The sequence below is a fragment of the Magnolia sinica genome, chromosome 14, assembly GCF_029962835.1.
Source record: "Magnolia sinica isolate HGM2019 chromosome 14, MsV1, whole genome shotgun sequence".
Taxonomy (NCBI): domain Eukaryota; kingdom Viridiplantae; phylum Streptophyta; class Magnoliopsida; order Magnoliales; family Magnoliaceae; genus Magnolia; species Magnolia sinica.
In genome coordinates, this window is record NC_080586.1 from 46,305,842 (window position 1) to 46,326,771 (window position 20,930).

The window sequence follows — 20,930 nt, forward strand, 5'->3', positions numbered from 1 at the left end:
CTTTTGGGGCCATGTAACTTTGATCTCCTTTAAACTGTTCGTACAACTCGGAGATCGAGAAGCTTCAGCACTTGGCTTCGCACGACACGTACATACACCAGCTATATAGCTGGTGTGTGGTACACCAGCCAATCCGCTTCCCCAAAAATGATCTGCAAAAACAGATGGACAGCGTGGATATACAATGCATACATCGAGGTGGGCCCTACGGTTAGGGTCCCACCTGCATCTCTGGTTCCGGGTCTCCAAAAATAAGGCTGAAATGTGTCCCGGTTTCCATCTCCTTTCTCAAAGGCAGGCAGATCTGAAAAAAAAATCTGTCTCCCGGCGAAAGCTGAAGGTATGTTCTGGGAAATCTCACAATTCCGAGTAATTTTCGGGGGAAAATCCCTTATCTAAGAAAAGAAATAAAAAAATTTTTGGGGATTTTTCCTTCATATTTTCCAATTCCGGCCCAACCGAGCTTCAATCACCAATTTCAGCCCCAAAATTTTGCTCGAATCCACTGATTTTGGAAAGGAGTTGTCGATTTTGTCTTTACAACTTAGATTTGAAGATAGATTTTTCGAAATTCTTGGTTTTTCTTGTCTTTTTTTATTTGAATTTTGAGTATTTACGCAAGCTGCGATATCCACTGAGTTTAGAAAATTTCGGTGATAGTTTAGAATATCGACTTTTTCGGGCGATATCTTGGTGATTTCCATAAGAGAAACGATACAAGGGTGTTGATTGGGGCCTAGTTCACATATAATCCACATTTAATCCCTCCAGATGAATGGTGTTGATTGAGGCCTGACTTGCTGAAAATTATACCAGTAGCAAGTAGCCACATTTCATCTTGGTTGGCATTTGGCAATAATGAGAAATTTATTAATGGACTTCTACTCAAATAATGCAATTCTATACTTGTTACACAAAAATGTTACTTGTTATTACTTTGCTAATGATTATTTTGGTTTTATGTCTTGTGATTCTCTTTCACTTTCTAATGCTAAATTATTATATATTATGTTATGAAAAGTCAATTATTTACGCTTGATTTGTTCCACAGCCTTTTCTCTGTGTCCTGACACTGATAGGCTTCTTTTGCTTGTAAGTTGATCTATAAGAAGCATTTGCTGGATAATGTTTTTATCTGATTTGTGAATTCATGAAATTTGTTTTCTATACCCAAGAGCTATAATTTGGAAAGATATTGGAGCTTTTCTTGTTGAGGTTGTGGAATTTTCACTGTAAATCTGCAGATACTTTTGTGAGGAACGATGAATTTTCTGCTGCGGACTGCACATTCTGCAGCTCCAGATCAGCCAACTGTTCAAGAACTCCCTTCGGACACCCAATTGTTACCCAAACCAGCAACTACTCTAGAGGGTCTTATTGCTGAAGATCCATTTCCAAAGTCTGGTACAGAGGAAGATGATGATAGAGACATTGATGGAGTTGGAGTTTCAAATGGAAGTGTTGCTGCTCCAGTTTCAAAGAACTATGTTCCGATTGAAAACCACTCTGATGTTACTGAAGATGAAGGATGGATAACCATTCCATGCAGTATTATCCTCTACCCTCTACCCTCTACCCAATTTTATTATCTCTAAATTATATTTATGAACACATTTTAGAGGAAATATACAGTGATCTAGTAAAGAAATCTGTGTTTTTAATTTGTCCAGCAAACATTCAGGTGGCCCTCACCTTTTGATGTTCTGGACTTTTCTTTTGGTTGGAGTCCTTGGATACATCGTGGAACAATCCTGACCGAAAATATCTATCATATAAGAAATCTTATCTAAGCTTATCCTAAATAGAAGGTACAAGGCTATGGTGATGACAGTGATAATTACGATGAGAATCTTACCCATACAATCTTTGGAAATTTTCCTTGTTAATGTGGACTGATGGCTCAACACTGTGCTTGTATGTCATTTGTTAGACAGTTAACATCTTTTGATGGAGGGTATTTGCATTGCTGGTAAGAGTAGAGGCTACCCAATGAATCATATGGATCACTGAAATGTGGCTATTGAGCTGCTGGGTCGAACAAAAAAAAATTCTATTTGTTTCAACCAATCTGAATGGTCTGTGTGTGCATTGGAGCTAAAAGATGTATTCATTCCAAGAGTTATGTCCCGTTGGAATGTGAACTAGAGCATGCATGTCGGAAAGGGAACTGATTGCCTGCAACCATTTGTATGGTACAAACCATTTTTATGCCTTCAGAATGTTGCTGTCCAATTTTCCCTTGAAACCATCATACATTTCAAGGCCAAAATGCTTGTTGAGAAGGCTGCAAGTTAACCTATGAGTGGGTGTAAGTGGTCAGTTCTCTAAGAGAAATGAGGATGGTGTGCTTTGTCAGTGAGTATTTTACTGGCAAAACAATTGTACAAAGATTAAACAACCTAACAGAATTACAAAATCAGGAATTGACCCAATCACCAAGATTTAGCAGCTTCATCTTTGGTAAGTGAATCTCTCCATGTTAAAATTATGATGAGTGGCAGGTGATCTATAGCTAATATGAACTATATTATGCTGAGCAATTTACATTTCGGACTCAGTTGACCATTGATCTGGGCTGTTCATTTGATGGGTCTAATTCCTGATGGATCACCATTGAAAGTTACAGAAGTTGGATGATCCTAAAGATTTTCCTGCAAACAGTTGATCGCCAGCTGTTACAACTGTCCATGTTCAGGCTACCAATTGAGTGGTTAGGATCATCAAACCCATGCAAATTTTAAGCCTTAAACATTCCAACATGGGTCCTGCTGGATTGTTGATTATGCCTACAATGTGTTCAAGAGCTTGAGATGCTCCAAACAGCGCAAGTTTCCATTGCTCCATTATGGGTTTTATTTTTCTCTCTACTACCAATTGGTTTTGCTCAATAATGATTATTTCCGCACAATGTTTTAAGACCTGGACTAGACCTTGACCTGTGTTTGCGGGTTGTTTGCTCAAACTGCCATTCCAACTGGTCAGCCCTGCTCCGGCCTGTTTCTTCCTGGAAATCTGCTTAGTTGAAAATCGGAAAGAATGAACAACTTACTAGTTTTTGCTCCTAACTTATTGTTTAGAGCATTTAATTTTCATATAGAAGTTGTGGGGTGGAGTTTCAGCTGATGTAGTCACATTCCTTTTACAAAATATGACCGGGTTTTACAGTGACCTGGCCGTTTTGGGTTTTAAAACACTGTATCTGCAGAAAGGGTTGCTGTTCTTGGCATAAACATCTGCTTTCCAGGATTTGAACTTGATTACTATGGCAGGTATTTATTTGAGAGGTTTTGAGACATATGTGTAGAATTCGACTTACCAGTCAAATAGCGGATGATACTAAAATCTAGTTTTCCATGTTGAAAGCAATTTCATCAGATCCTGAAAATTTACAGACATATCTAAGTTTTCTCATGGATGACACCATCTGGTCTTTGTTTGATCTTCAAGTTTGAACTTCTAGCTACTAATTTCTTTGAAGGTTCGATGACCGAATTCAGTGATACTTCTAGCAATCTGACCATTTATTTTGGTTTTCAATTTATGCATCTTGATGATGCACATGCAGAGGAGCTTCCTGAAAATTGGAGCGATGCCGAAGATATACAGTCATTTTGCCACTTGGACCGTTCCTTCATTTTTCCTGGTAACCATATCTATATTGAATTTTTTGGTTCTGCTTTCAGTTTGACATGTACGTATGGCAGTACATTTGGAGTTATTGCTTTCATTACTAGTGAACTTACTTGTTTCTCCTCTCAGGTGAACAGCTTCATATACTAGCATGTCTGTCAGCATCCAAACAGGATACAGAAGTTATAACTCCATTTAGGGTTGCTGCAGTGTTGAGTAAAAATGGCATTCTCGAACACAATGCCAAGCAGCCAAAGGTGATTGTGGGAAGTGAGTCCAAATCTATTGCAGAAAGAGGGGACTTGAATGGCATGCATCAAGGTCCCGCTTGTCAAAGTGTAGAAGATAATGGCGAAACTTTGTTAGCTACAGATAAAGTTGATCCAAAGAAGGATATTTCTGTGAGTGAATCTCTTCTTCGGATGGAAGACCACAAACACCAGACAGAGTCACTATTGCAAAGATTTAAGAACTCACATTTCTTTGTTAGAATTGCGGAGTCTGGTGAGCCACTTTGGTCAAAAAGAAATGCAGCAGAATCATCGTCGCTTAATCCTGAGGTTGTGGGAGAAAAGTTTACTGCCAGTGATGCAGGAAAGAGACAGACTTCAAGAAGGGATTCTCATCTTAGTGCAGTTATTGATAAAGGACATTTTGATGGCAATGCATCTGGTGGAATTGCTAGAAATACTGTCAGATGCTGCTCTCTACGTAATGGAGATATAGTGGTATGTTTCAGAAGACTTATTACTGCCTATGGAATTAGCTGTTCCATTTGAGTTGAAAGATATTTCGTGAGTGTTGGGAAATTTCCTTTGGACTTGTTTGATTATGATTTCAATTTAGTGGAATTAATTTTGGAGTATGCAGGAGCTTCTTTGGCATTGCATGCTTTATTTTGTGATATTTATTTTCTTATAAACAATGGCTGGAAGCACCAGTTATCCATGACACTGATTCTCACCTGATTTCTGTTGTTGCTAGGATGCAGGTACTTTTACAAGTAAATGTTGGGATTAATTTCATGAAAGATCCTGTTCTCGAGGTTCTTCAATTTGAGAAGTACGAGTACAGTAATAGAGCTTCTGAGAAACATGAAAACCTAGTTGATTCAAATTATGAGGATCCATGCGGGGAGCTTCTTAAGTGGTTGCTTCCTTTGGATCATACCCTGCCCCCTCCAACTCGTCCACTATCTCCCCCTACTTTGAGTTCAAGTTTAGGTGTAGGAAGTGTATCTCATAGATATACTGCCTCTTCCTCGTCGGGTTCCCAGCTTTTCTCTTTTGGTCATTTTAGAAGTTACTCTATGTCTTCACTTCCTCCAAATAATGCACCACCCTCTGCTGTTGCTTCCTCCCCTGCTACACCCACCTTTGAACTTGAAGATTGGGATCGCTTCTCATCGCAGAAACCTGTAAAGAGTCAAGAAATAGGGAGTGAGGGGTTGCTATCTTTTCGAGGCGTCTCACTTGAGCCAGAGAGATTTTCTGTTCATTGTGGGTTGGAAGGCATCTATATACCTGGAAAGAGGTGGAGAAGGAAACTTGAAATTATCCAACCTGTAGAAATCCATTCTTTTGCTGCTGACTGCAACACAGAGGACCTCCTTTGTATTCAGATAAAGGTATCACTTCTTCTTTTCCACATTATGAACTCCATGTGAGTTGTGAATATTTTTTCAGTAGTATAACATGTTATTGGAGGTGGTGTCTGGTTTTAGCGCCTGTTTGTTTTGACAAGTTCCACGGTAAAGTAGTGTAATGCATAGTAAATGAGTAATAATTATCATTACCTCGGTAGTTGGAAGTAAACAAGTTTTACTACCGTACGCAATATGCCTCTCATAGATTCCCATCCAGACATGGAAAGTAATTTTTCTGATTAGATGCACTTGGATGTAATTTCATCAATACGTGTTATATCTACACCGTCCATCCATTTTGTAATATCATTTTAGGGCATGTCCCCAAAAATGAGGAAGATCCAAAGCTCACGTGAACCACACCACAGAAAACATTGGGATAATAATGCCCATCTTTGAAACCTTCCTATGGTCCACATCCCAGGATGTTTATTTTCCATCCAACTAGTTCATAAGGTCAAAGAAACCTGGATGAAGGGAAAACACAAATATCAGCTTAATCCAATGTTTCTGTGGACCCCAAAAAGTTTTCAATGGCAGGCATTCAATCCCCACTGCTAGCTGTGGTGTTGTCCATTTCCGCTTTGGATCTACCTCATTTTTTGTCTCATACCATAAAATGATCATGCAAGATGGATGGACGGTGTGGATATAACACATTCATAATGGTGGGCCCCACAAAACTATGCCAGGTAAACGTCTTTATGCCTATCCATGTCCAGCGGGATTCAGAAGGATTATAGTGATGTGACAGTTGGCAATATCCAACCACAGTAAAGATGTAATGATGTGAGTTTTATTATACATTACCGTGGTAGTCCATGGAAACAAACAGGCCCTCAAGTACATGGTTCTTCATTCAAATTCTTTCATAGTTGCCAACAACGATGTCACCTTGTTTTGCAGAATGTATCTCCTTCACATATGCCAGATATTGTGATATTTTTAGATGCTATAACCATCGTCTTTGAGAAGGCTCCAAAAGGTGGACCACCCCTATCTTTACCAGTTGCGTGCATTGAAGCTGGAAATGATCACAGCTTGCCAAATCTTGCCCTCAGGTTATTGCCGGGTCTCCTCCCCACCATTTACAGTTTTTGGTTGTTACCCTGGATATTATGTACTGGCATTACTGTTGCTTCTGTGGCCTGTTGATTATAACAAATGAATTATATTTTAATGGAAATCTTGCTTCTTGATATATGAACCACACCATGTGTTGGCTGTTGATCTATTTGATAGGGGGGGGGGGGGTGTTGTGTTGGCTGTTGATCTATTTGATATATCGTTATTCACTTTTTAATTATTCTACTTTGAATAGTGTTGGCTGTTGATCTATTCTTTGGTGTAATGCATAAAAAGTCCTGTAATTGGCTTATCTTGAATACTATTCATTAAGAAATTAGTGAATCCCAAGTTTTGTTCGTAAGGATGCATATGGATGGACTACTGAATTCAATTCCAAGTTTGCAATCACTAATCCAATAAAAGTGTTTATAATCAAATTTATCGAAAAAAGGTTACATAGCCAAACTGTGATTTCCTATTGTGGATATGGGCTCCAACTCCAAATTGCTGTGGTTGATTTATAAACCACACCATGTGTTGGCTGTTGATCTATTTGAATAGTGTTGGCTGTTGATTTATAAACCACACCATGTGTTGGCTGTTGATCTATTTGATATATCGTTATTCACTTTTTAATTATTCTACTTTGAATAGTGTTGGCTGTTGATCTATTTCTTTGGCGTAATGCATAAAAAGTCCTGTAATTGGCTTATCTTGAATACTATTCATTAAGATATTTGGGATTCCCAAGTTTTGTTCGTAAGGATGCATGTGGATGGACTATTGAATTCAATTCCAAGTTTGCAATCACTAGTCCAATAAAGTGTTTATAATCAAATTTATCGAAAAAAGGTTACATAGCCAAACTGTGATTTCCTATTGTGGATATGGGCTCCAACTCCAAATTGCTGTTGGATTAATTTCAAATTGGACTTGGAAGAAAGAGTCAATTCCCTTTATGAATGCTAGGAAATGCCATTGATCTTTTGCATTTCCTCTTGATTGTCATATTGTTTGGTTTCATGTTGGAAGTTATGGCATAAGTTTGACTTCGGCTGCCAACCAGATGCAACCCTCCTTTATCTGGGCTGGGAACCAACAATGACAGCATAAAACTCCCACATGTGCAATGTAATAGATTATTACCTGGGTAGATTACAATCAAGCGTTATCTAATAGTCTATTAGTTGGGATAGATTTAGAAATGAATGCACTCGAGGGCAGTGTTCGAAATATCGGTATCGTGTTACGTATCGCATCCTTGGGATACGGATACGTATTGGTTATTGCATGGGATATATCGTTTGTATAAGGTAATTTATTGCACTTTTTGAGAAACATGGGGAAACATTGGGAAAATGGTTGATTTTTCAATGAAATGTAAGAGATTGTTAAAAAAGACCTTAATATATACTTTTAAATCATAACATCTCAAAAAAGAAGTGTACATAATAGGTTTCCTTTGTATAGGGTCCTAAGCTTTGCACTGTTTGATTGAACTAATGCAACTATATTCAAATTGAATGCATAACATTGTATGTGATGATCATTTCGTCAAACACTCCTAAGTACTTCGAAATTAGTCTCAATTTACAACTAGTTGAAGGGAAATTTTGAAAAAAATAATATTTTAATAATTTGTAATTAAAAAATAATTTTTATTTCTCAAAAATTGACAAAGATCTAACAAATCAGTAGATCAACCCTCATACATGCTTGATTTCATGTTTGGAGTAACATTGCAAGCAATTGGGAGAAATTGGATTTTTTTTTTTGAAAATTTCCAAATTTCCCCAAATCTGACCAATTTTCCCCAAATCAGACCATCTACACCCAAATTTCGAAACGAGAAAATATGTTATGATCATTTCATCAAATACTCCTAAATACTTCGAAATTAGTCTCAATCAGTGTTCGAAATATTAGTAACGCGTTAGGTATCGCACTCTGGGGATACGGATATGTGTTGATTATCGTATGAGATATATCGGTTGTATCGCGTAATGTATCGCTGTTGTTGGAAACATGGGGAACATTAGAAATTGGTCGATTTTTTTTAATGAAATTTCAATGATTGTTAAAAAAGACATCAATACATACTTACAAATCAAAACATTACAAAAAACAAGTGCACAACATTGCAAGCAATTTGGGAGAAATTGGGAAATTTTTGAAAATTTTCCAATTTTCCCCAAATCGGTCCTACACTAAAAATTCGAAATTAGAGTGTATGTGATAATAATTTCATCAAATACTTTTAAATATTTTAAAATTAGTCTCAATTAACAGCTAGTTGAAGGAAAATTTTGAAAAAAAAATGGAGAGCATAAAGAAGCAATGGATATCGAAATCAAAGCTCCAACTCTATGATTTTTCATGCAAAACATGAAGAACCAATGGATTTGTAACCATTTAACATTGCTTTAACATAATTTCAATAAGAAAAAAAGGGATTGGAAATCAAAAATGCTCACCAGATCGAACGTGTGGGGATATATCGGCACTACATGTGCGTTTTGTATCACACAGGTGGGATACAAGATATATCGTGGGATATATCGGCCAATATTGTCGATATTTAAAACATTGGCTGTGAGTACTGCGTCACTAAAAAAACTCTTCGGAACATTCATGTGAATTAAGAGAGCATAAGTTATCTCATGCAGGTGATGATTTTTTTATTCTACAATCCCATTTTGTTGTTGGGGGTCACATGATGTCTGATGCAGGATTTCTGTTAAAAAGAAGAAGAAAAAAAACTGACTAAAAGCTTGAGACATGTACTTGGTATTATTAGAGTGAAACACATACACCTTCGAATTGAACTGATCTTGCACTTCCATATGGAAGGTAAAAAAAAATAGAAAATAACTCAAATTTATCTTTCATTAAATGAAGTTAATAAAAATAGAAAATAACTTAGATTTATCTTTTATTAAACAAAGCTATGTCATTCTCGATTCTCGAATAATAATCAACAAATGTAACAAAATACTTAAACCCATACCTACTAGATAGTTTAACTAGACCTCAAGCATCTAAATGAACTAAATGATGCTTCACAGCACATGGTGGAAAAGTAATACGGTGATGCTTACTCAACTCACACATCACACTTTAGACATAATATGGACAACAAGGAATGAATGACACCCTTAAGAATCTTCTTCTATGATACTTGACAGAGACGTTTGTGCCACTAATAAGTTGAGATGTCTTTTTTAGTTGTTGCGCCTATAATGTCACAATCAAGATGGTGTAGCCTATCATGCTCATGTCCTCCACTAATCTTCTTCTTCATCTTTGGGTCACGGAAAACACAATGTGAAGGGTAGAAAGTGATGCAACAATTAAGGGATTTGGTAAATTTGCTAATAGACACAAGGCTTGAAGGAAATTTTGGAACAAATCAAAATAAAGGATAATGAAAGAGAGGGACTTGTATGAATGGTACACATGTCACATACTTTGAATTGGGTACCATTTGCCAAAGTGGCAGAAGAGCCTGTTAATGAGCCATCAATAGATGAAAACACACTAGACTGACCTATCATAGGGTCAGATGCTCAAGGCTAACGAATTACGAGACTTGGATCCTAAACAAGCCACATATGTGGTCACGAATATAGCCGTAGGGGTGGAAGTAGCTGCAAAAGTAGTAGGAATTGATTGATTCTATAGATCCTTCAACAACTTGAAATATTCTTATTGAGTTAGAGTAACCATCTCATCAGTCATACATGTCTATGGAGCAGTAGATGTAGAATTATTAAGAAGAGGCCTGCTGTCGTCTCTAGTGTCGGAAGCTTGATTAGTCCATGTAGGCTCCCTGTAGAGATCCTAACATTTTTCAACAGAATGATTGGAAAGCCCACAATATGTGTAGTTCCTAAGTTTGGGACCTGTGTTATGGCCAGTGTTCGAAATATTGGTAGCTACGTATCACACCCTTGGGATATAGATACGTATCAGTTATCGCGTGGGATATATCGTTTGTATCGTGTAATTTATCGCACTTTTTGGAAAACATGGGGAAACATTGGGAAAATGTTTGAATTTTTCAATGAAATTTGAAGGATTTTAAAAAGACCTTAGTCCACACTTTTAAATCATAACATGTCAAAAAAGAAGTGCACATAATAGGTTTCCTTTATATAGGGTTCTAAGCCATGCACTATCCGATTGAACTAATGTAACTATATTCAAATTGAATGTATAATATTTAAAATGTATGCGATGATCATTTCATCAAACATTCCTATATACTTCGAAATTATTCTCAATTGACAATTGGTTGAAAGAAAATTTCAAAATAAAATTAATATTTTAATATTTTTTAATTAATTTTTAATTAAAAATTAATTTTATTTTCTGAAAATTGACAAGGACTTAACAAATCAGTAGATCAACCCTCATACATGCTTGATTTCATGTTTGGAGTATAACATTGCAAGTAATTTGGGAGAAATTGAGGAAATTTCAAATTTTTTCCAATTTTCCCCAAATCAGACCACCTAATTCAAATTTCGAAATTAGAGTGTATGCGATGGTCGTTTCATTAAATATTCCTAAATACTTCGTAACTAGTCTTAATTGATAGTTGGTTGAAGTAAAATTTTGAAAAAAGGAAAAACATAGAGAACATGAAGAACTAATGGGTATCGAAATTAAAGCTTCAACTCCATGACTTTTCATGCAAAACATGAAGAACCAATGAATTTGTAACCATTCGACATTGATTTAACATAATTTTAACAAAAAAAGGGATCAAAATTGAAAATGCTCATCGGATCGAACATGTGGAATATATTGACACTACCTGTGCGTTTCATATCGCACAGGTGGGATACAAGATATATCGTGGGATATATTAGCTGATATCGTTGATATTTAAAACATTGGTTATGGCCAGTGTTCAAATTATCTCCGATATTATTTTTATCTCTAGCTCACCGATACCGATAACACTGGTAGCGATACCAATAACGCTAGTAGTATCAGAAATTCCAGGCATTAGCAATGTATCGCTAAGTATCGCCAACGTATCAATATCGCTAATGTAATTGTCAATATTTTCAACTATGTAAATTCTAGGTGTCGCTTGTATTGCCAATGCATCAATATCGCCAATGTATCGCCAATATTTTCGACTATGTAAATTCTAGGTAATGCTTGTACCATAAGTGTATTGACGATATTTCAATAATATTGCCAACTATAGATATCATCAAAATTTTGTTTATTAGAAAAAAATTTATTTCATTTTTTTTTTCATGGGTACATGGTTGTATGCAGTGTTGAATTTTCCATTGATAATATTGATAATATCTTGATATTATCGATATCACAACATGTGAGATATTGAGACCACAATCTTTTGTTTCCTTTTCAATTGTTGATGATTTCTTTGTGAAATATCATGTGTTGTTGATATTTTGCAATATCGATGGATATTTGGATGGTTAAATAGGCCGGAGGGGAGGTTGGACTGATTTCTCACACTAACACATGCTTTTAAGGCCCCATTAAATGGAAACTTGTTATGTATGCATTCTTTTTGCAATTTTGTTTTATTTCTAAATATGCAAATATGTACATTTTAACATCTTCTGAAGTTTCGCTGAAAATTCCATCGTTTATCTTATGTTTCCCTGCATTTCCGGTTATCAACAATATTATCGGCGATGTCGATATTGTTTCCATATCCATGGCTAGAGAAACTTGTAGTGATACCGATACTTTGAACATTGGTTATGGCTACCTCCCATTTCATCATGGCCACTTCTTCCACCATGGCCACCATCGTAGCCTTGTCCAGAGAATGATGCTAGAGCTGAGCTGTCATTTGCTCCACTTGTAGAGCCCAGAGATACACGATGGAGGTATGCATACACCTCATTTAAAAATGACACATCTTTGCCACCCAAATTTGTGCACGAACTGGTTCATACTCATGTTTCAACCCAAATAGGAACTTGGCCACTCGGAACTTCTCATGTTACTGACATAGTTTTTCTAAAGTCAGGGGCTGATACACATTTAGTTCTCTCCACATTCCTTTGAGTTTGGAATAGTATTGAATCAACAATTTATTTCTTTGTTGAAGACCGAATATTTCTTTATAACTGATAAGTGCGAGAGATGTTTTTATCAGGTGAATATTTCTCTTGTAGGGCATTCCATACTTCTTTAGCCGTACCCAAAAACATGACATTTACACTTATTAAGGGTTCTATACTCTTTCATAACCAGGTCATAATTTGGGTGTTTTCTTGGATCTATTTATCATAAGTACTGGATTCTTCATTAGGCTTCTCTATGGTCGGATATCTTAATTGTCCTTTGGTCGTGAGAAAAACTTGGATGGACTTAGACCAATGTAAATAATTATACCATTTGACTTAATAGTGGTTATGTGGACCCCTAAAAAATCAAATGGGTTTATAAATACAACTTTCGGATCACTTTTTATCTCCACAATAAATAAACGAAAGAGTACTTCACAAGCATAATCATTGGCTGACCGAGCACAATTGATGAGCACCATACTTGAATGCTTCACACGATGCACATGTTACCTCAGGCAGAAGAATCAGCGACACGTCCACTACTTCCAACTGGCTACGAAGAAATATAGTCAGGAATATTGCATCCAACATGAGTAAACAACCCGTATTTGGCAACGGTCACACATGGGGTGATATCATTCAAGAAGCCGATGCCTTCATTCTCCCACGCATAGATGGATCATTATGAAAAGTTCAACAAACAAAAGAAGTAAAAAAGAAACCCTAGGTTTCTTAAAAAAATTTCAACACAAGCAAGATAAGGGACACCAAGGGATAAGAGAAAAGAAGAAACAAGAAGATTTGGAGAAGAAAATGTCATCGCATGCTAAAGGCACGACATGAACCCCTGAATACTCCCTCACTGCCATTGTTGCTCCCCCAATCCCACTACTCCCAAGTTATGAATTGAATCGGTCCTCCCAAACGTTCGATGTCGCCATTCATCATCATGAGCAATTTGTATACTTTCCCTCTTCGCCATTGTAATCTCTCTATTAGAGCCCTTTCTTGACTTAATGTCCTCTTCAACGTCTTGTGCAGGAACACCAAACATTTCTGCTTGACATGCATCAAGGGTAGTCGTCTCCTTTTCCCTCACTGCCTTTTTTTCCTTTAATTTCTTTTATTTATTTATTTATTTTGTCCATTTGTTTTGTTACTTCTTTAGGGACACTTGGACACCTAGAAACTTAAACCTTTTTTATGGTCCAAGTGTTGTTTTAATCAAGTTATGCCCCCGCTCTTATTGTGGTACTTGCACATACTTAGTTGTCTACTCCCACCTATTCTTACCCTACGTTGCTATCCTATATCTTTGTTTCATTTTCGGGCATTTTCCTAAAGTCAGGTCATCAACTTCCAAGCCCAAGGTCCTAATCAGGAAGTCACCAACCCAAATCTCCAATGGACAACAGTCCAAGCTACCCTACAAACACAATAACCACTAATAAGCCCACACTCCATGACAATTGCCCACCATACTAGTAATCCATAGCTTACAGTCCACTCTTCAAAAACACCGAAATAAAGTGTGTCACAGATTTATGTAATAAACTAATGAATCAAACACATGAACTCATAAAACAACCACCATTCAATAAAAAACAATAAAAAAATCCAGTGAAAACATCCAACTTTAATAAAATAAAAAACAAGAAAAAATTACAAAAAATGATAAAAAAACGAAGAAGAGGTGAAAATGAATGTATTCATCTATCATTTCATCCATATTTCCATTTCCCCAAATTGATTTTTGAAAAAAATAGAAAAAATTATGAAATGGTCGAAAATACATAAAGAACAAAATTATTGATGATAGAGTTATGTCCAAACAACATAGATCTATGTTCAAACAACAACAATTTTTAGATTTCCTTAATTTAATTTGAAAAAAAAAAAAAACAAAAAAAATTTAAAATTGCCAAAAATTGGTAAAAAAATATATGTTAAAAATAATTATAGCTTATAAAATGTTAGTCTATGTTCAAAGAATTTAGATCTATCATTCCCCCAAAGAAATTTTGGAAAAAGAAAAACAGATTTTTTTTTTTTTTTTTAATGCCTAAAAAAAGGTTCAGAAATAAGAAAATAATTTAAATTTAGTAATAAATTGTAGATCCATGTTCAAAACAAATATAGATTTTACCTATATCTATCATTCGATTCATTTCCCTAAAATTAATTTTGCATTTTTTTTTTTTTATAACTTCAGAAAATGCCCAAAATAATAACTCGAAAATACCAAAGAAAAAATGTTGATGCATGTGTAAAATCTTTAGATCCATAGTATTGAAAGATCCTTCGTGCATCAGTACAAAAATTAGGGGAGTGGATTAGGTGAGACCCTGGATCCATGGAGGTGGTTGGGACCCCTGATTGTGGGGCCCTTTGTGATTTATGTGACTAAATCCATGCCGTCCATCCGTATTTAAAGATCATTTTAGGGCATGATCCAAAAAGTGAAGCAGATCCAAATCTCAGGTGGACCATATATAGGAAACAGTCGTAATCGAGCATTAAAAACTTCTCATGGGCCACAAAAATTTTGGATCAAGCTGATATTTGTGTGGTCTCCTCATCCAGATCGTTGCGACCTTATCAATAGGTTGGATGGCACATAAACATTCTGGTGGCCCTCATGAAGTTTTTAATGGCAGGGATTCAATCACTACTGTTTCCTGTGGTATGGTCCACTTAGGATTTGGATCTCCTTCATTTTTGGTATCATGCCCTAAAATGAGCTTTCAAAACGGTTGGACGGTGTAGATTTAAGGTACATAAATCACTGTGAGCCCCATAGTCAGGGGTCCCACCCACCTCGGTGGATCCAGGGTCTCACCTAATCCATTCCCAACAATTAGTTGATTTTTTTAAAAGAAATTTTCAGACAATTCTAGCATAAATTGACAAAAAAAAAAAGCAAAAAATTCCCAAATTGAAAGCAAATCATGCATGATTTGATCTATTTGGTGTTATAGTGATGATTCGACTTGATTTCATTAAGAATAAAAAGAAAAAGTTTTTTTCAATCTTAAATTTTAATTTTCTCAAATTGGATATCCAATTTAATCCTTCGATTCGATGCAAAAAACCTTGTTTTGATCAAAGGTACTATAGATCTGGTCAGAAATGGGCCTAAAAGAGTCCCTCACTTAAAAATTTTTTGAAAGTAGAAGAAAGGAAGGTGGAAAAATGGAAAAAGGGGACCAGCTGGGGCTATTTACGCCCGTATCAGTTTGGCCGATACGGGTATGGCATGGCGGTGCCCAATGTTTTAAATATCGTTATTGCATAATGTATCGCACCCTTTGGATACGGATACATATCGGTTATCGCATGAGATATATCGGTTGTATCGCATAACGTATCGTTGTTGTTGGGAAACATGGGAACATTGGGAAATTGGTCGATTTTTTCAATGAAACTTCAGGGATTGTTGAAAAAGACATCAATACACACATTACAAAAACAAGTGCACATAATAGGGGTTTCCTTTGTATGGGGTCCTAATACATATGCTTTCCAATTGAATTGTTGCAAGTATATTCAAAGTCTATTCATATAATTTATAAACGTAAGAAGACATGTATGAAAACACAAGCAATACATTCAAAAGCAAAAGAAGAATCACTAGATCAGGTTACATACATGTTTAATTTTGTGTTTGGATACAAAGATTTCAATTGATTTGCGAGAAATTGAGAAATTTCAATTTTTCTTAATTATACACAACTTGAACAATCTCCCCAAAATCTTGAAATCGAAGTTCCAAATCCATGATTTTTCATGGAAAACATGAAGAATCATAGATTTGTAACCATTTGACACTGGTTTAACGTGATTTACAATAAAAACATGGATCGAAAATCAAAAATGCTCACAAGATTGAATAGGTGGGATATATCGGCATTACATGTGCGTTTTGTATCGCATAGGTGGGATACAAGATATATCGTGGGATATATCGGCTGATATCGTTGACATTTAAAACATTGGCAGTGCCAATACGGTATCATTTTTTCCAACACGGGCCAATATAGACCCTTGTTGCATATCATAACGTGTCAATACAAATAGGATATGACCGTATCGGTTGATACGATAACGGTTTTTAAATCCATGGTCTTCACATGCCATCGCAAGATCTAGTTCATCTAGATACCTCTCAACCAGTCTTTGGGAGGATTTTGCATGCGAGTGATGGTTTGATGGCTCAAGGTTGCTGAGTTTTAGAGGAGTTTGGGAATGTAATGTGAACTTGGTTTATGATGTGTTGTCTTATGTTATTACCTTGAGAGTTCAGTCACACATAGGGTATCTGTGGGAATGTGTGTTCTCACTCTTATCCTTGTAAATGGACTCATCAGTCATTTAATCTAAAAGAATAGAGGTGTAACCATTTTGAATACCTTGGCACTCTAATCTAGCAATAATGCCCTAGCCCGCCCTTTAATGTAAGCCTCTTTGGTTTTTTGTTTTCCATTTATTTAACATGTTGGCAATGCAAACTCAACTTTTATTGTGTTATGCATTATGGTATTGCCTTTGTCCCATGTCGGATAGTTGTGGGAATGTGAATTGTAACTCCTATGTATATAAAGGGGTTCTAGTCGTCTATTCTATTTGAGGGATAGCTGGGAGCTTTAATATAGTAAGATTGCCCGGCACTTCTTTGAGTATAAATATTGTGTTTATCTCTCTCTCTCTCTCTCTTTTTTTTTTTTTTTTAAAAACTTTTATTAACACAAATTATGAATGCCTATTTGATTTTCACTGCCAGGAGAGGCGAAGAACATTCTTTCATTCTAAAACCAGCAACCTCGATGTCGAAGGATCTTAAGGCTCATGGTGAAAGTTCTTTGCCAACATCTTCCCAGGTGGCAAGTGCAACATCAAATTTGCATCCGATTACAAGGATTGGTGAAGGAAAAAAGGTTCCTACTAATGCTGATCAGTATGCAGTACTAGTATCATGCCGCTGCAACTACACTGGTAACCTCTCTCTCTCTTTTTTTTTTGAAAGATTAGACTGGTAACTTTTTAACTGGGTACTGCAAATAATCCTGAAATGAGCTTTGCTAGGCCCACATGCATGTGCAATAAAGGCTCATGTACACGCCACACGTGCCAGCATGACACAAAAGGTCCAAGATCAAATCCATCCATCAGAATGGCTCCACTATCTTGATGCCCTAGCCCAAGAATCAGGTCGATCGAGTGGTCAGGCAGGCGACAGTTTGCAAAACAAATGTATGGCTCTGAAAAACTTGGATTAAGTTTTCTAACCACCTGCGTTTCCAGTATTGGGGCCCACGTGCTGATTGGACCAAAATTTATTTTTGGGAAACAAGTACAAGGTTGGACCAACTTGATGTATGGATTAGATCTCGAACTTATGGGCCATGCCGGCATGTGTGGCGTGCGCATGAGCTTTATTGCACAGAGTGTTCGAACTTCGAAATATCTCCGATATTATCTTTATCTCCAGCTCAATGATACCGATAACATTGGTAGCGATACTCATAACGCTGGTAGTATCAGAAATTTTTTGTATTAGCAATGTATCGCTAAGTATCGCCAACGTATCAATATCGCTAATGTAATCGCTAATATTTTCAACTATGTAAGTTCTAAGTGTTGCTTATATTGCCAATGCATCAATATCGCCAATGTATCGCCAATATTTTCGACTATGTAAATTCTAATTAATGCTTGTATCATAAGTGTATTGACGATATTTCAATAATATCGCCAACATATTGATATCATCAAAATTTTGTTTATGAGAAAAATAAATAAATTTCATGGGCACATGGTTATATGTAGTGCTCAATTTGTCATTGATATTAATAATATCTTGACATTATTGATATCGCAACATGTGCGATATTGAGACCACAATCTTTCGTTTCCTTTACAATTGTTGATAATTTCTTGGTGAAATATCACGTGTTGTTGATATTTTGCAATATCGATGGATGTTTGGATGGTTAAATAGGGCAGATGGGGTGGTTGGACTAATTTCTTATAACAGTACATGCTTTTAAGGCCCCATTAAATGGAAACTTGTTATATATGCATTCTTTTTGTATTTTTTTTTTTCTTCTAAATATGCAAATATGTACATTTTAACATGTCCTGAAGTTTCGCTGAAAATTCCATCATTTTTTTCCATGTTTCCCCGCATTTCTGGTTATCAATGATATTATTGACGATATCGATATTGTTTCCGTATCCCTGGCTAGCGAAACTTGTAGCGATACTGATACTTCAAACATTGATTGCACACACGTGTCTGCTTAGCAAAATTCTCCTGAAATACTTCAGTAGAGGATATTCAATCTCATCTTGTGCTTTCAGAATCGAGGCTTTTCTTCAAGAAGCCTACTAGTTGGCGTCCTCGTCTACCTAGGGATCTCATGATCTCTGTCGCATCAGATATATCTGAACAAACTTTTGGACCTAATGGAGGGATATCTCAACTTCCAGTTCAGGTTATATCCCATCTGAGAAAGTGATTCTGTTTCTTTCTTAAGCATAAGAAATTTAGGCCATTTCAAGTTTAAACCTATTCTCTGACTGGCACCCCTTGTTAAATGTTCAGGTGTTAACCCTTCAGGCTTCAAATTTAACATCAGAAGATTTAACCTTAACAGTTCTTGCTCCGGCATCATTTACTTCACCCCCTTCAGTGGTTTCATTAAATTCCGCTCCATCAACCCCAGTGAGCCCGTTTCTTGGTTCCTCCGAGTTCACGGCAAGAGTGAGCGGGGAGAGACGTGTAACAGGGATGCAGAAGCTGAGTTCAATGCCTGTTGTACAAGAGAATCAAAAGGAGCAGGGCAGCAATGGGGGTAGATCCATTTCTCTCAATGAGCAGATTTTTTCCTCTGATGTCATTCCAAGTACTGATTTGGGCTGTACACATCTTTGGTTGCAGAGTACAGTTCCTCTAGGGTAGTATCCCGTACTGCTGTTTGCTTATTTATCTTAAAACAAGACATGATTTCGTACTACTAAAATATCATCTGAGTTCTTTCTTTTTTCTCTTGTCCTCTCTTGTGGCATCAGATGTGTTCCTTCTCAATCAACAGCTCTTGTCAAGCTTGAGTTACTGGCACTGACTGATGGGGTAATCACACTTGATACTTTGCAGATTGCTGTTAAAGAGAAAGGTGTGCTTCTGTGCTCGGTCTCTTCATTTATTTTGCATTTCTGTCATTATTGTATATGGAAATAATATACAAGAGTCATCAATTTGGTCAACTACTTGGAAGCAAGGTATTCAATAACGGTAACGGTGGCCATAACGGCCTTGTGACAATCATTCTTTTTCTAAAGGAGGAAAATGTATGCTCCCCCCCCCCCCCTCTTATGTTCAAGAATGGGCATTATATCCTTGTATTGCTTAACGGGTCCCACCATTATTGTTATGGCCATTACATACCATTTTTGAATACCATGCTTGGAAGTATAATTTTTTTAATCCAATAATTAAAAAAAAAAACATTAATAACCACCAATCATAGCTGTGGGACTGGGTCTTGATAAACATAGATCCCTCCAAATTAGTCAGCCTTACTGTAACGCATTGCGTTGAAACATAAAGGATGTCTGTTCATTTTTCACTTGTGGTTTGGAGCATGACAGGTCTGACATATATTCCCGAACATTCCCTAAAGATCCATGCAGCTTCCAGCATTGCCACAGGGATTGTGTAGGATACTCCAAACACGATTCTCATTTCTTTTACATTGTCTGGTTGACACGTCTCGACTTCAATGAGGCAGCTTATTGAGTTCTTTGAGTTTGATGGGCCGTATTGCCAAGGTATGTCATCTCTTCGTTCTTTAGCAGTGTGGAAGTAATTAGCTTGTTGAGTTATTTTCATTTTGGAAGCAACTTATGCATCATTCTGTAATGTACAAGCTATTGGGGACGGTTTCGATGTCCCTAGTTGACAAGCATTTCATGTTCTAAAGCATCATCAACCAATCCTTAGTCTTGCTTCCATTCCAAAAGATAGGAGGAACTTAGAAATGTATACGATTCTGTAGGTGCAGTTCTTTTATTCTGGAAAAAAATGTTTGTACTGCCAATGTAATGCTTCTTGAGATTATTCTTTTATTAGGAACCGAACAATGCAACGGAGACCACCATGTTTTAAATATTTCCATTCATCTTTGTTGCTTATTCAAATAATAATAATATATAAAATAAAATAAAATAAAAAAGGCAAAGTGTATCGTTGGTCTTGAGTCTAAGCAATGTGATTTTGGGTTTGTACCTCATGGTTAGTGCTAATGGGACCAACTGGATTGAAGTGTATGTATGTCACCGCTACAGTAGGAGGTTGCATGCGTACAGCTAGGGTTTGCAACTGGTCCGAGACAGTAATGGGCCTCGGGCCTGCGTGTATTCTGTTTATATTTGGGTGTAGTGGCTTACTTCTTGGTTGCATGCATCTCTTGTTATTGTGCCTGTAGACCAGTGTGCCCTCTTTGTATTTTTTTTCTTGT

The 20,930-nt window shown here is 36.6% G+C and overlaps 1 protein-coding gene across 2 annotated transcripts; it reads left to right on the forward strand.

Annotated features, from left to right (window-relative positions):
* Nucleotides 1-179: 179 nt before the first annotated feature.
* LOC131225245 (uncharacterized) lies at nucleotides 180-20,581 on the forward strand. 2 transcript variants are annotated; one of them, XM_058220736.1, is made up of 12 exons: nucleotides 200-340; nucleotides 1,052-1,092; nucleotides 1,245-1,548; nucleotides 3,566-3,643; nucleotides 3,760-4,358; nucleotides 4,622-5,257; nucleotides 6,182-6,336; nucleotides 17,192-17,403; nucleotides 18,772-18,905; nucleotides 19,016-19,368; nucleotides 19,483-19,586; nucleotides 20,062-20,581. In XM_058220736.1, exons 3-12 carry the CDS (start codon nucleotides 1,263-1,265, stop codon nucleotides 20,130-20,132), a joined length of 2,628 nt encoding a protein of 875 aa, XP_058076719.1. In that variant the 5' UTR covers nucleotides 200-340; nucleotides 1,052-1,092; nucleotides 1,245-1,262; the 3' UTR covers nucleotides 20,133-20,581. The 2 variants fall into 2 exon arrangements, with proteins under 2 accessions (XP_058076718.1, XP_058076719.1); XM_058220735.1 differs by lacking the exon at nucleotides 1,052-1,092 and having other exon boundaries at nucleotides 180-340.
* Nucleotides 20,582-20,930: the final 349 nt, after the last annotated feature.